This window comes from Gorilla gorilla, chromosome 9 (genome assembly GCF_029281585.2).
Source record: "Gorilla gorilla gorilla isolate KB3781 chromosome 9, NHGRI_mGorGor1-v2.1_pri, whole genome shotgun sequence".
NCBI lineage: Eukaryota > Metazoa > Chordata > Mammalia > Primates > Hominidae > Gorilla > Gorilla gorilla.
In genome coordinates this window covers 40,407,314-40,423,877 of record NC_073233.2, presented here as the reverse complement: position 1 = coordinate 40,423,877, position 16,564 = coordinate 40,407,314, and the positions used below count along the sequence as shown (strand labels likewise).

Genomic DNA, 16,564 nt, shown 5'->3' with positions numbered 1-16,564 from the left:
AATCTCAGCTTACTCCTTAAGTGGCCTTCCATGGTAAGGAAAAGGATATGGTATCTGTACTTCTCCAAATACAATTTGCCTAATCTTTGAAAGCACAGACTACTCAAGAGAAAAATGATGCCATCTTAAGTGGCTTCATTCCTATTGTCACTTCCTATTCAAATGGTTTACATTAAAGTCCAACTAGAAAATTTGTCCACTGGTGTTAAAATTTACAGCATGAACTAAGCAAATATACAAGGAATAGCTTGTCACATTGACAGATCCAACATTACACTAAGAACAGAATGGTAAAGATAGGAGTAATAAAGGGCTCCAGACAGACACAGCTTTATTCTTTCCTGGGCTGGAACATGGCTAACAGCAGCAGAAGAGGTAACAATAAATTGGTCAGCTACTCATGAAACAAATAAAATAAGATATTAAGCATTTTTCCTAGAGAATGAAACCATTTTCCTAGCATAAAAATATATCTTCGGGCCGGGCGCGGTGGCTCACACCTGTAATCCCAGCACTCTGGGAGGCCGAGACAGGTGGATCACCTGAGGTCAGGAGTTCAAGACCAGCCTGACCAACATGGAGAAACCCCGTCTCTACTAAAAATACAAAATTAGCCAGGCATGGTGGCACATGCCTGTAAACACAGCTACTAGGGAGGGTGAGGCAGGAGAATTGCTTGAACCCGGGAGGTGGAGGTAGCGGTGAGCTGAGATCACACCATTGCACTCCAGCCTGGGCAACAAGGGCGAAACTTCATCTCAAAAAAAAACTATCTTCATCAGAAAGCCTACTACGTTACAATGTTGATAACACACACCTGCCCTCTTAGATCCTTTCTAACTTGAAATTCAATTTAGAGTTCCTTTTCAGCTGAGTATCCTAAGTGTATTAAAAATTCATTTACAGCACACATATGAGCAAGATAAAAATCAGGCCATTTCCCAGATTACCCAGAGTCTTTAAGGGGGAATCATGGGAGAGGTGTGACGACACCCAGTAGATGTCAGAGTCATGTGGTACTGGGAAATAATTATCCCAACAAGTGCTATCCAGTCTCACTCTATATCCTGTTTCTTTACTGCTTTTGATAGTTGACAGTATTCACTATGTAACAGACATTCAAATTTAAAAGGTAGCTAACCCTATCAGGGAGGCACTACTATCAATCATATTTCACCTAACTGTAAATTGAAAGACAGTTAAATAACTTACCTAAGTAAGGTCTTAAATCCCAGAAAAATCATTTGTGCCTTAACAACCCTCCCCCTTAGAATGTCATTCTGGATTCCAGCTGTTGCTACATTCCAGCTCTGCCTCTGCTGCTGCTGTTTTCTTCCTTTCTCCAATCAGATTATTATGTTGTGCTGAATTGCAATACATCTAGATCTTCCATTCTTCCCAAAAAGTTTTTCATCACCACCAAAGTTACTTTCTTGAAATGGATTTTTTAAGTTCAGTAGGTGCCATTAGGGTGCCAGAAGAGGGATATCCATGATAGATGTCCGCCTGGGCTTTGCTTCTTTATTGTTATAGCCAACAAATTCCACAAATAAAAAATTTAAGAAGAAATTTTTAATTATGCAATTAAAAATAAATAGCAAAGAGAGATGATAAACTCCAAAAAACCCTAAAAATTCTTCAACTAGACAATTTTAAATAGAAGAAAGATTAGGAGGAAACATCTGAAAAAAACTAACTTGGCTATCCAGGAAAACTTTGTAACTCCTATTCTCAAATAAGGAGATGTCTAAACTGAGAGGGAATACTTAAAAATGAAGCCTAAAATAACCAAAGTAGTTAAGAGCACCTAGCTATACTTTATGTATCCAGGCCAAATAAATCACTTCTAGAGTACTGTACCAACTTTTGCAAAGACAAAATATTTCTCTTCCTCTCAACTTTCCATAATCTTTAGCAGTTTTCCTTTTTTTTTTGAGACGGAGTTTTGCTCTGTCGCCCAGGCTGGAGTGCAGTGGTGTGATCTCGGCTCACTGCAAGCTCCGCCTCCTAGGTTCACGCCATTCTCCTGCCTCAGCCTCCCGAGTAGCTGGGACTACAGGCGCCCACCACCACGCCCGGCTAATTTTTTGTATTTTTAGTAGAGACAGGGTTTCACCGTGTTAGCCAAGATGGTCTTGATCTCCTGACCTCGTGATCCGCCCGCCTCGGCCTCCCAAAGTGCTGGGATTACAGGCGTGAGCCACCGCGCCTGGTCCAATCTTTATCAGTTTTTCCAGGTATTATTTCAAGTCCCCAATCCCCACATTCTCTGTTCTTCACTTAGACAATTACGAGTTTTGACTTTGCCCACAACGGTAGGCAGCTGACTGTCTCCTATTTGCCCTCCACAAATTCAACTGAGTATTGTTAGCTAGTGAAATCCCCAGAAGACAAAAAAGATAGTAAGCAAAAGTTTCCTCAATTTTTAAAAGCAGGGTAGAAAGAACATACACTACAATCCATAGCTGATCCATGGCAGCTTTCTTCAAATGTTGAAAGCATGCTCATGTAGCGGGAGTCTATGCTGTTCCAGAAAACAAAGACTATTAAACAGTGGTGGTAAGGATACACTTTTTTTTTTTTGAGACAGACTCTCGCTGTGTCACCCATGCTGGAGTGTAGTGGCGCGATCTTGGCTCATGCAGCCTCTGCCTCCCAGGTTCCAGCGATTCTCCTGCCTCAGACTCCCAGGTAACTGGGATTACAGGCATGAGCCACTACGCACAGCTAATTTTTGTATTTTTAGTAGAGACGGGGTTTCACCATGTTGGCCAGGCTGATCTCGAACTCCTGACATCAGGTGATCTGCCCGCCTCAGCCTCCCAAAAGTGTTAGGATTACAGGCATGAGCCATTGTGCCCGGCCGGTAAGGATATACTTCTACCACCAAGAACTTAAAAGAGTGGCACACCAATGAAACAAATTTTCATTGAGAAACAAGCACTCTACCGGGCCCTGGAAGACTGGTTAAAGCAGAAGCTGAATGAACACCTGTCGGGAATGCTGGATTTCTGAACGCTAAGAATGGCATAAGAATGCTAACCTAGGCCAGGTGCAGTGGCTCATGCCTGTAATCTCAACACTTTAGGAGGCCAAAGTGGACGAATCTCCTGAGGTCAGGAGTTTGAGACCAGCCTGGGCAACATGATGAAACCTGGTCTCTACTAAAAATACAGAAAATTAGCCGGGTGCGGTGGTGGTTGCCTGTAATACCAGCTACTTGGGAGGCTTAGGCAGGAGAATCACTTGAACCCGGGAGGCAGAGGTTGCAGTGAGCTGAGATCGCGCCATTGTACTCCAGCCTGGGCAACAAAAGCAAAACTCCATATCAAAAAAAAAAAAAAGGATGTTACCTAAGATTCCATTGTAAGATAATTTTTCAAGCAGGTTAAGTATCCAGGAGTTTAGTTTCACAAGCCGTTTGTCCAATTTTTTAAAAAAGATAAAAGCCAATCCTGTAAAAACCTTTATTCCTTGTCCAAGGTTATAATTATGCAGGTAAGTCTGAGTGAATTGAAGCAGCTGACTCTAGTAGGAAAAAGAAATATTAACAAGTTCCAGCATCACCTACTTTGAACTATATTCTTAAAAAGTCTAAAGCTTCTGGATTTGAAAAGCAAATTACCATAAATAATCTTAAAGGGCATCTTTCAAAATATTAGTTGCTTTAACCAAGCTATTCCTTAGCATAAGTCTGTACAACTTATTTATATTAATACATTCCTTGGGAGTTAAATGTAAAAAAATTACAACCCCACCATCACTGTTTAATACTTTTTCGTTTTCTAAAACAGCACAGACTCCTGCTACATGAGCAAGCTTTCAGCATTTGAAGATAGCTGCCATGGATCATCTATAGATTGCAATGTGTGAACTTTCTACCGTCCTTTTAAAAACTGAGGAAACTTTTGCTTACTATCTTTCCTGCCCACAAAGTAAAAAGAAGTTCAATGTAACTCAAAGTGTAGGCCCAAAGGGTTTTTTAATGACTAAAGTATATTTCAGTTATTTCTATGTTTAGATAACAGTATTGAGGTGGGCCAGCACAGTGGGTCAACCCTGTAATCCCAACACTTTGGGAGGCTGAGACAAGAGGATCGCTTAAGGCTAAGAGTTCAAGGTTGGAATGAGCTATGATTGCCCTGCTGAACTCCAGCCTGGGTGATAGTGAGACCCTGTCTCTAAAAAATTAAAATTAAAATATTTTTAGAACAGTATTGAGGAGAATGCAATGAAATTTCCAATAATGTACAATGGTTCTAATAATAAGAATTATCTGTGTTCTCTTAAGACCATTCACATATCTTGCTAATGCTACCCAGCTTTTTTTTTTTTTTTTTTTGAGATGGAGTATCACTCTGTCGCCCAGGCTAAAGTACAGTGGCGCGATCTCGGCTCACTGCAACGTCTGCCTCCCAGGTTCAAGCAATTCTCCTGTCTTGGCCTCCCAAGTAGCTGGAACTACAGTTGCATGCCACCATGCCCGGCTAATTTTTCATATTTTTAATAGAGGCGGGGTTTCACAGGTTGGCCAGGCTGGTCTCGAACTCCTGACCTCAGGTGATCCACCTGCCTCAGCCTCCCAAAGTGCTGAGATTACAGGCGTGAGCCACCATGCCCAGCCTGCTACCCAGCTTTAAAAAATAAATAAATAAATAAAGTATTCTTCTACTTGCCTACTCATCAACTCTACGCACCTGTAAAAAGTAAAAAACCCTTCAGGAAAAAAATCAATTTCAATAAAAAAACACTGCAAGTAAATAGTTCTGTGCAAAAAGCATTTCCTCCCTAACCCCATGGATTAATCCATTTTAACAGGGTTGTTAATGAAGCTACAGATATTTCTATGTAATGATTTGGCCAAACTAGCAAGTACTTATTCAGCATATACCATGTGTGAGAAAGCACAGCAAAGTGATGTTAATAGTCTCTGCCCACAAAGAGCTTATTACCAATTTAGAAAAACATGTAAGGTTAACAACACAAGGCAATATAAAAATGTCAAGAAGTTTTGGAGGCCGAGGCAGGCAGATCACAAGGTCAGGAGTTCAAGACCAGCCTGGCCAACATGGCGAAACCCCATCTCTACTAAAAATACAAAAAATTAGCCAGGTGTGGTGGCATGCACCTGTAGTCCCAGCTACTCAGGAGGCTGAGGCAAGAGAATCACTTGAACCCAGGAGGCGGAGGTTGCAGTGAGCCAAGACCACACCACTGCACTCCAGCCTGGGCGACACAGCAAGACTCCGTCTCAAAAAAAAAAAAAAAACAATGTCAAGAAGTGTACAGACAATAAGTAACAGGGGGAGTTAAAGGAAACAAACTACTTTAGCTGAGCATGGTCAAGAAGCACACCCTCCCCTTTCCTCAGGAAGTCTGAATTTTGAACTCTACTCAGTAAATTATCTTTCACCCATGTTTTTGTACTCATAGTCTATCTAACAAAAGCACTGTAGTAGAGCTAGTGAAAGAAATAAATAAATGAGCTAAAACAAAGCAATTTACAGTTCCAACTTTGGATGAATTTCTCTTCTGCTACTCCTCTCACTCTTCTATACTGTATACACACACACCATTCATTTCCCCCAGAAAAAGGAACCAATTACCAAAAACTACCCAGAAGCTTGGAATACAGTAATTTGGATGAAAAGGTTGTCACACTTCTTATTTCTCTCTACTGGTAATGCTTTTTCCAGATTTTTCCGGTCTACAACATACCAAGCTGGAGTAGAGTCTGACAAATGTACATAGGAAGCTAAACATAAAGAAAAACTTAAGAGTTTAAACTTTATAAAAGTTTACTTCATTACAATATGGATGTCCCAACGATACCTGACACACTGGGATTTTACCTTACCGATATTCTCAGAACCCCATTACCTGGACAATGCAAACACAAAGTTTAACAATGAGACATTAATAAAGGTCTAATAATAAGGAAATGGAAAGCATTTTTCTTTTGCATTCAGTTTTTTAAAACAGAAAAACTCTAAGGATTTGAAGCAAAAGGTTTTACTTGATTCTACATAATTAAACATGAAAACTACACTTAGGCCGTGGAACATTACAAATTCTAATTACTCCCATAAAACATTATTTAAGAGGCCGGGTGTGGTGGCTCACGCCTGTAATCCCAGCACTTTGGGAGGCCAAGGCGTGCAGATCACTTGAGGTCAGGAGTTTGAGACCAGCCTGGTCAACATGGCAAAACCCCGTCTCTACTAAAAATACAAAAATCAGCTGGGCGTGGTGGCATGCACCTGTAATCCCAGCTACTCGGGAGGCTGAGGCATGAGAATCACTTGAACCCAGGAGGCAGAGGTTGCAGTGAGCTGAGATTGCACCACTGCACTCCAGTCCTGGGCGACAGAGCAAGATTCTGTTTCAAAAAAAACTGCGAGAATTTTGGAAATCACCCATTCCAACCTAAGTCATTCCATATAAACATCTCAATTTTGTCTTCTATAAAATGAATTGGACTAAATTCTAAGGTGGTTTAAGCTCTAAAAAAAAACTCTTAGGCCGGACGTGGTGGCTCATGCCTATAATCCCAACACTTTGGAGGCTGAAGTGGGTGGATCACTTCAGGTCAGGCGTCTTGAGACCAGCCTGGCCAACATGGTGAAATCCCATCTCTACTAAAAATATAAAAAATTAGCCGGGCGTGGTGGCGGGCGCCTGTAATCCCAGCTACTCAGGAGGCTAAGGCAGGAGAATAGCTTGAACCTGGGAGGAGGAGGTTGTAGTGAGCCGAGGTCGCGCCATTACACTCCAGCCTGGGCAACGAGAGCAAAACTGCCTCAAATAATGATAATAAATAAAAATTTAAAATCCTCTAAATTTTATAATAGTGTAAGATTATAACTATGACAAAACTGCTGTAAGTTTAACCTTTTGCAAAAGTATTGCAAAAATTAACACTTTTACTAAAGGAAAAGTGTTAGTTTTTCTAAAAGATGAAACAGTACTAGTCTTCATCTAGCCCTAAATGTAAACTAGGAAATTAATTACATAAAATTTTGGCAAATTGTATGCTTAATCTGTAAGTCACACAAAATGCATTCTCATTCAAATATCTGCCACATGGGTAGTATCCTAGAGTACACTAATTTGGCCAGGTTAAAACAATACATTCTCAATGTAATACTTAGGCTTCGACTCTCACCCTAGAAAAAGGTACCCATTATCACTTGGGGGAATTCACAGCTTTACTTTTTAAATACTTCCCAGTGCTACACATACAAACACACACAGTCAAGCAAAGGGAAACAAATTAAGCATTACAGCTTTTTTCTATGACAAGGTGAATGCAAAATAATCTTGCCCTCTGCATTGCAGAAGAATAGTTCTTGCAACCCATGGAAAAGCAAACACATCAAGAGATCTTAAATGTCAAAGAAGGCTTCAGGTAATAGCCTCAAGGAAAGATTTTACTTATAAAATAGTTAAGAATGTTTTTATTTTAAAACACTGAACACGTAAGTTCTGCACAACAGCTGCAATGAAAATTCTAAGCACAGACACACTGCAACGTTCTAGAAAGAAATGTTACCCTCACAACAGCAGCATTCTTTTTAAAGAATACTACTAACTGCAAAGATGAAGTGCAGAAAGCCTTCAGGAAAAAGTATAAAAAACACTACACTTCTGGCTATCAGTTTTGGTCACTTAGTGGTTAAAAAGCTGTCAGGCTATTTTTGCATTTTACGCAAGTGATCATTAGTTAATCTTTCACCTACCAAAGTCACTAGAGTCTAAACCTATTATATTCACAAAGAATATAACAATTTTAAATGTCATCTATTAAAACATCTTTTATTCTATATCACAACTGATTACATCTAATAATATCAAATGAGGTCTCTCTTCAGTTAAAATTAAGACTTGGTTTTGAAATATCTTGCATAGCCTAGGGCCCAGTTCAGCACCAATGAACTGATAAAGAAAACTAGGCAGTTAATCACTCAATTCAATATTACCTGTAAGATTTGCAAATGGATTTTACACTTGATTATCACAGCTGTATTTCTTCTCTTTGCTAAACATTCACGTACTCTTTATAAGCCTGAATTTAAAAACCCACCAAGCCTTTTAGTTGCATTACATAATACGATCATATTTCATCAACATTAAGAGCATGCATTCTCAATGAGCAGATGCTTAGCTTTTTCTTTAATGGCTCAAATTATTAGGAAATAAACAACTTTGTTTTTTAAAGTACAATAAAATTATTTCAATTCTCTGTTTTAATTTAAGCAATACTACATATCCATAGTCATTTTTGCCAGGATATTTGATTTTAAAATCCATAAAAAAAGCATTTTGGTCCAGAAGGCTCCGATAACAATAGGTCAAGATTGAAATAAAGCTCAAATATAAGTTGCTAAATGGACTGAAGTCAAAACAAATCTAATTGTAAATAGTACCTCACTTTACTCCACAAGGGTTTCTAAAGAGGAATTCAAAACTGATTTGTAAGGCAATCCTATTTTAGTGCATTAGAAATGCTCACTTATACTTAAAAACAGTTAAGTCTTCTCACAAGTAAATCATCTAAATATAAAAAGGATTTAAACTAAAAACCAGATGTGCTTAAATTTAGGGCAAATCCAAATGCCCTGGGTTTTTCAAAGGGCAAAATATATAGTTTTAATAGCAATTAAGTCAACATCAATACTGCCAACTTAACTACTTAACAAGTAGGTAGAGTTCAGTCTGTGGCTTATCAAAGTCTCAAGACTTAACTGTAACTTGACCTTTTTGCTGCTATCTACCACTTAAAACACTGAGAAGACAGAAAAAAAAGTTATTTGTGCAGTTTGTTGAATCTCCATTATTAACACAGCAATCTTTCAGTATGTATTAGCCTAGTTAATAATCTATGTAATAATTACATTATTTTCTCCTTTATGACTTTAGGGGAGGCCCGGCATGGTGGCTCACACCTGTAACCCCAGCACTTTGGGAGGTGGACGCGGGTGGATCACTTGAGGTCAGGAGTTCGAGATCAGCCTAGCCAACGTGGTGAAACCCCATCTCTACTAAAAATACAAAAAATCTGGCCGCACACGGTGGCTCACGCCTGTAATCCCAGCACTTTGGGAGGCCGAGGCGGCTGGATCACCTGAGGTCAGGAGTTCTAGACCAACCTGACCAACAAGGTAAAACCTGTCTCTACTAAAAGTACAAAAATTAATTGGGCGTGGTGGCAGGTGCCTGTAACCCCAGCTACGCTGGGCGGGAGGCCGAGGCAGGAGAATCGCTTGAACCCAGGAGGCAGAGGTTGCAGTGAACCGAGATCACATCAGATCACATCGTCGCACTCCAGCCTGGGGGACAAGAGCGAGACTTCTCAAAGAAAAAAAAATTGCCTGGGGTGGTGGCGCACACTTGTAATCACAGCTACTTAGGAGGCTGAGGCGGGAGGATCACTTGAACCCGGGAGGTGGAGGTTGCAGGAAGCCAAGATCATCCTACTGCACTCCAGCCTGGGCACTCCAGCCTGGGCAACAGAGATTCATCCCAAAAAATAAAAATAAAATAACAAAATAACTTGAGGGTAGGGTATGACAGAGTATAGTAATTCACATACACCTATACACATTTAATGACCAGTCATGGTTCAAGTCCTCAGGAGGGGCTTATAAACTAGATTTATATTTTTTTTCAGAAGTACTTGAACACTAGATTCTAACAGCCACCTCACAACTAAATTGGCTGCCAATCAGCACCTACCTTTATATTAACTTCTTTGAGGAGTTATCTTTCAGTCATTAATGTCTCTACACTTTATATCACTAATCATTAATGTTCATAATTAGTATTAACACATTATTAATGTTCATAATCAATATTTATGTTCAATTACTGTCCTAGAAAAAAACATTTCCAAGAAATTCTAAAGAATCAAAAACTCAAGTAGCAGCCAGATCAGCAGGCTTGCTTACTGCATTAAAATTTTAAAAAGAGGCCAGGCACAGGGGCTCACTCCTGTAACAGCACTTTGGGAGACCAAGGCGGGCGGAGCAGGAGGTCAAGAGATCGAGACAATCCTGGCCAACAGGGTGAAACCCTGTCTCTACTAAAAATACAAAAAATTAGCTGGGCGTGGTGGCAGGCACCTGTGCTCCCAGCTACTTGGGAGGCTGAGGGAGGAGAATCGCTTGAACCCGGGAGGTGGAGGTTGCAGTGAGCTGAGATCGCGCCATTGTACTCCAGCCTGGGCAAAAAGATCGAAACTCCGTCTCAAAAAAAAAAAAAAAAAAAAAAAATGTAAGAAGATACCCAACAGGGTAAACTAAATCATGTGTCAGACTCAGAAGATACTGGCCTTGGGCATGCTTATTCCATTCAACATTTGAATGTAGCTACCTTACACTTAAAATACTTTTGTTACTTTCTTGATGTAACTACATTTACTATTCCAATTACCTATAATAAAACACACATTTATGAAAATAAAGGATTGGGAAAAAAAAGAAATCCCAAGTCCATGAAATTCAAGTAAAACTTCCAACCTTCAATACCGAAGATGAAACAGGGAAGTATCAAATCTAAATGTTTTAAAACTCTCCCAAAATGTAAAACATATAAGTAAAATTAATAAGACCTAAACATCACCAGTTTTCTTCAACTTATTTCCCACAGCCCAAGTTTTAGCCAGTTACTATATCAGCACCTCAAGTAACACTATTAGGTGTCTGGCTACATAAACACTGCAAAATGATTTCCTAGAAATTCAAGATGTTATAAATATGTTTTCCTGGAGGCAGACAAGTAGAAGTTATCAAAGTTTCATTTTACTTTATAAGGTAAAATTCAAGTTAACATGATAGTCACAGACGTAATTACCTCGTTTTTACAAACGACTAATTTGTTTCTCCCCTTCCACCTCTGATCTTACTCATTTTAATTATTCACTCTGCCCAGACCTTTTCTCTACATACATACACACGCCCCTCTAAACAAGAGTTTACACTGTCCTGCGATGAAAGCATAAAACAAAAGGCTGACTTGCAGATGAAGATATACCTCAGTAGTTTGATCTACAAGGACTAAATATTGAATCCAAAAAATCGTGGATGTGGCTCGATTTTTTTTTTTTTTAGAGGGGGACCTAAGGAGGCCAGTCGGGGCGGCTGCCTGGTCTCTGCCCTCCCCCTCTGCTTTCGCTTTGTGCTCACAATGCAGCTCCAGTAAAGCGCTTCCCTCTCCCCGCAGCCGCCGCCATGTTAGACGCTCTCTCCATGTGCCCCGAGTCCCAGCCATCCTCTCCAGTCTCCCCAGGACCCAGCCCCCAACGAATCTAAATCGTGGCAGTCCCCCGCCCCTTCACAGTCCCCTAGGAACAAAAAGTCGCTGCAGAAAATCATCTCGCGATTGAGCTGAGCCTGAGGCTCGGGGGGACACCTAAACAATTGAAACAAAGGGGGAAACGCAGGGGAGCCCATCGCATGGGGGCGGGGGTAGCAAATCGAAGACCCATTCAAAATGGGCCTGCCGGAAAGACAGTTCTACCTTAAGATTCTAAACACACTTCTCTCCTACGGAAGAAGAGGGGACGCTCGACAGGTCTCGAGTGCATGGTAACCGGGCGGACAGACCCCAAGGCTGCAGGACGCAGGCCGCCCCAACTCCACGAGGCGGTCGGTTGAACCCGGAGCCCCTCGCGCAGGGACCTCTTCATTTTGGGCCCTCGTCAGAGAAATCGGGCCTCAGAGACGGAAAGAAGGGCACCATACAGTGAAGTCCTGACGACAGGCCCCCACCCTCACATGTCCCACTCCCAAAAGCCAAAAAGCCGGACCCACAGCGGAAGAGTAATAAAGAGGCCTGGGGGACAGTGCTGCGTCCGAGTCAGGTGACAAGTGCCTCTTTCAAGAGCCCGTTTTCTGGGCACGAAGCTCCCGCTGAACGTGGAGACGGGGCGTGTGGGCCAGGGGGTGGGAAGAGGGGACCTAGTAACGCTCCCGAGACGAAAAGCAGCGAAGGCTCCAGCGACCAGGGTCGGAGGGGGCGCAGAGCCCGGCCGCAGCCACCCCTCCCTTCCCCGCCAACTCCTGGCACCTTTTTCTTCTCCAGGTTCCGAAGTTTCTTGTCGATCACCCCGAGAATCTGCTTCATGGCCTCGGTCTGGACAGCGCCGGTGCCGGTTGCGGGGTGCTGAGAAGCCGGCGCGGCGGCCCCGGCTCCCGCGGCCGCCTCACTCCCGGAGGAACCCGACGGCGGTGGCGGTCCGGACGACTTGCTGCCGCTCCCGCTGTGGCTGGTGGCCGAGGGCATCTTCAGACCGCAAGGAGAGAGAAGAAAAAGCGGGAGGAAGGACAAGAGCGACGAGTCAGGAGACGGACGGGGCGAGACGCGGGACAAAACGCGCAGCGGGCGGGAGCCTACGCGAGCGGGTGGGGGAGGGGGCGCGGCGCGCCTCGAGGGCAGGAAGAGTGCGCGGGCGCGCGCGCGACCCGCCAGCGGGGCGCCCGGCTGGGCCTCGCACCGCCCCCCGACCCGCCCCTCCCCCCGCGGAGCCGCCGGCTCGGCCTACCAGCCCGGGGGCTCCGAGGCTCGCGCCGGAGGCGGGGCATCGCCGCGTCGGCTGCCAACGGCCAGTGCAACGGTCCCTACCGGGGAGGGCCGGCTTTTGCCGGCTTCCGGAGAAGGGAGGAAAGAGAGAGGTCGGGGCTTGGGGGCAGAGAAGGGCATGGGAAATGACCGGGGTGGGGTGGGGTGGGGGGACTTGGGGGCAAGCCCCTCGGAAGCTCCAGCGGGTCCGGAGATAAAGGACACTCGGGCGCAGCGGCCCTCTTCCCCTGCAGCGGCTCGGTCCCGGGTGGCGCTCACCGTGCGCGCGCGGAGGCCGCTGGAAATCACGAGTGGGCAGCTGAGGGGGCAAGGGTGGCGGTGCCTTCCGGGCAGTGTCGCGCGCTCCGTGGGCGCAGGCCGCTTCGCCCTGTCCCGCTGCACCGAGAGCCGCTCCTAGTGAGGCGAGAGCCGGGAGCGGGAGGGACTTATCCAGCCAGCAGCCCTCTGGGTCGCGAGGGGCGGGAGAAGCGGAGAGCGGGGGCCTTCGCGGCCGCTCGGGCTGCCCGGCGCGAACGCCTGCCCGGAAGAGGCCGCCCGCTAGCTTCTCCGCCGTCCCCCGGCCCCGGCGCTGTGGGGCGTCTCCTGGACGTAGGTGGGGATGGCCCCGGCAAGGCCGAAGGAAAGGCCCCTTGAGTTTTGAGAGCAATCAACGCTAGGGTCCTTCAGGCGAAATCGTTTGACGCCCAAACGGGGACAATAGGTGTCAAGCAGCTGGCTCTGGAGCTGGCAACTGCCCCTTGAAGAGCCCTTATTTGGGGTGGGGGTGGGGGTTGGGGGGCAAAGGTTTCTGCAAGTAAGGGGTGCGTGGGGTGGGTGGTGCACTCCCAGCTTCTAGAATTCCTTCTGTATGCAGAGCGAGCAAACTCCATACCCCAAAACGTCTTTTGAAAAAAAGACAACTCGCCGCTTCCCCACCAAACAATCACCCAGTAACCTAGGAGTTCTCTGTAGAACGTGTCGGACACGGTCATGGTTGGTGGCTTTTTAAGTCCTAAAGCTCTGGCCTCACAAAGAGTCTTCAGCTACCCTATGATGTTATACATCCAGTAGGCCTGAGTATTACGAATTATTAGACTTTTGTTTCCTTTTGTTTTAGGTTTACCTAACACTGTAAAGAGAACGTTCAATGAAATACAAAGAAAAAGATGATTTTTTTGCTCCAAGAGAATTTTTCCAGCCTTGGGGTGGAGTGGGTGTGGACAGTGAGCAGAAAAACAAGAAACCAAGTTCTGGGAGGAAATAAAATGAATATAATCAGTGGAAAATTCAGCAACGCAATATTGTGTGACAACAGTAAATGACCAATTTATAATTTAAATTCTATGAAAAAGAGATTTAGAAGAGAGTTCTACCAAACCCACTGTTCTCTAGGGAATAAAATGAGTAACGCTGACTGGCAACAGTGCATCCTGAGGGAGCCTGGGGAAACAACAGCAGCCTCCGACCTCAAGATATCCTGGTTAGCTGCAAAGTCTGTTATATATTCATTCAAATATTTATTGAGCACCTTACTGTGTGCTGGGAACTCTTAAGTGCTAGGGATTATGAACAAAACATATTTACATGGAGCTTACATTCTAAGTAAGGGGAAGACAAGTAAATACACGTCAGATAGTGAAATGGTAGAGAAAAGAAAAAACGGTGGTCAGGGAAAGCCTTACTGACGTTTGAGCTAGTACTGAAGGAAGTGAGGAAGAAGGCTAAGCAGCTACCTTGGAGGAAGAATTTTCCAGGTAGAGGAAACACCAAGTACTAAGATCTGAGATGGAGTGTGCTTTTTGGGTTCAAGGAACAGCACGGAAACCATAGTGGCAAGAGCAGAGAGTAGGAGATGAGGTGAAACATATTAAAGGGGGCTGGTCTTGTAGGGCCTGAAAGACCACGGTAAGGACTTTGGCTTTTGCTGCATTAGATGGGGAGTCATAGTTTCAAAATTTAGTCACCTAAACCATCCTTAGCACTACACTGAGCAATTATGCCAGGCCTAGAGGCTAGAAACGGAGATGATAATCCTTTAGCTCCTTGCAACTCAAAGTTTATTCAGCCCAACCTCTCTCACTACCACTATCACTACTATCTTGGACTCCATAGCAGACTTAACTGAATCTGCATTTTAACAAGATCTTCAGGAGATTTGTGTGTACATTAAAGTTTCAGAAATCACTGTTTTGTTCCTCGGAATTGACCAATGTCTAAAGTTTTATTGGGAGACATCCAGTCCATGTATGCACATCCATTCTATGACTGCCTCTCTGCCATAGCACAGCAGAGTTGAGTAGTTGGGTGTGCAACAGATAGTAGGGTGTGCAAAACCTAGAATACTATCTCTTCTTTTACAAAAAAAGTGTTTGCCAATCCCTGGTTTAAAACTATAAAGGGGCCAGGTGAAGGGGCTCACGCCTGTAATTCCAACACTTTGGGAAGCCAAGGCTGGCAGATCACTTGAGGTCAGGAGTTCGAGACCAGCCTGGCCAACATGGCAAATCCTGTCTCTACTAAAAATACAAAAAAATTTGCTGGGTGTGGTGGCGCATGCCTGTAATTACAGCTGCTCAGGAGGTTGAGGCACAAGAACCCGGGAGGCAGAGGCTGCAGTGAGCCAAGATCATGCCACTGCATTCCAGCCTAAGCAACAGAGTGAGACTGTCTCAAAAAACAAAAAACAACTGCAAATGGTACACATCCATCACAGTTCAACAGAGTGCCCTGTTCGTAGTAGTCACTCAGTAGATTCATGCTGATGCCATATCCCAAGTGTTGCTGATCACTGTACCACAAGAGAACTCAGGAATATCTCAGTCAATTAAATGCTTTAGACAAGTAGATATGCATCACATCTGCTTAAATTCATTGGCCAAAAAGAGTCACATGACCCTATCCAACTATAAGGGAGTCAAGAGATGGTATTCTATCAGGTGCCGGGTAGGAAGCAGATGAGCCAGAAATATTTGGTGAATATATGAAGCTGTCACGCTTTCACTTCCTATATCATCCCAATCCCGTTTCACTGGTGTTCTGAAATTCTGCGGTTGTCTGTTCAGGTCAGCAAGTCCAGAAAGACCAATAAATTTAAGGCAAAGCTGTGTCCTAAAGCTGACTTCCTGCCCAGCTCAATGCCAAGGTCTCAGTCATTCAAATTTGTGTATTTCCTACTTGACTGAAGCTATGTTTATGTGAATTTTAAATACTCATTTTTTAAACCCTTTTTTCTAGTACAGAGCTATGCAGTAGCTTGTAGTCATTGCATCGTTGAAGAAATAAAGGGTTCCCAGAAAACACACTGGAGGAGCAGAATATGTTTATAAATGGTTTATAAATTTAAAAACCTTGGTATACTTTAATATATGCCAATATTAAATATATTAACATAAAGCAAATACAACAATATGCAAAATAATATATTTCAATAACAAATCTTTCAAGCTGACATTTGCTTGTTCAATTCATTAGACCACAGCACTTTGAAGTTTCCACAAAGTGAATAATTAAACTACTTATCCTGATCATTTTAGCAAAATAATTCAACTGCTTGAACTTGAGTCACCCAATAAGCTAATGCTAAGCTTATTTGTAGCAAAAGAGAGGAATCTTCATCTGAATTATATGAACTGCCTCTTTGTTTCAGGTTGACAGAAACCTGACCAAAGTGTGAACTACACTGTTCACATAGCTAAGGCTCTTAAAGTTTCTTAAATTTGTTTTTCAGTCATTTTACTACAAGTCAGGAGTAGACATTTCTATCATAATTTTTCCAGTACAGTCTTTTTTATTATAATTCAATCAATGATTGTCTATGTGTCCATGAACCACCACTAAACTCTAAGCTTTTCAAAGAAAAAGAGCAGTCGTTTTGTTTTTCCATCTCTGGATCCTCATAAGCAATAGCATGCCTGGCACAACTATTTTGTCACTAAGTATTGCCTACTGTATTAACATATCAGTACGGTTTTAATATTATTATTACTATTGGTCCATACTGTCTCTG

General features: G+C 43.3%; 1 protein-coding gene across 2 annotated transcripts in view; it reads right to left on the bottom strand.

The window, feature by feature from the left end:
• The window catches only part of CAPRIN1 (cell cycle associated protein 1), a 50,376-nt gene extending 36,763 nt beyond the window's left edge, over positions 1-13,613 (bottom strand). The window contains exons 1-2 of one of the 2 annotated variants that reach the window (XM_031015973.2): positions 12,838-13,613; positions 12,067-12,282 (exon numbers count right to left, since the gene is read on the bottom strand). In XM_031015973.2, the coding sequence (XP_030871833.1) occupies positions 12,067-12,282 (216 nt within the window). In that variant the 5' untranslated portion in view covers positions 12,838-13,613. Of the gene's footprint in view, positions 1-1,212; positions 1,238-12,066; positions 12,283-12,837 lie in introns of those variants that run through there. The other variant, XM_055355513.2, reaches the window with a different exon arrangement.
• Between the last annotated feature and the right edge of the window lie 2,951 nt (positions 13,614-16,564).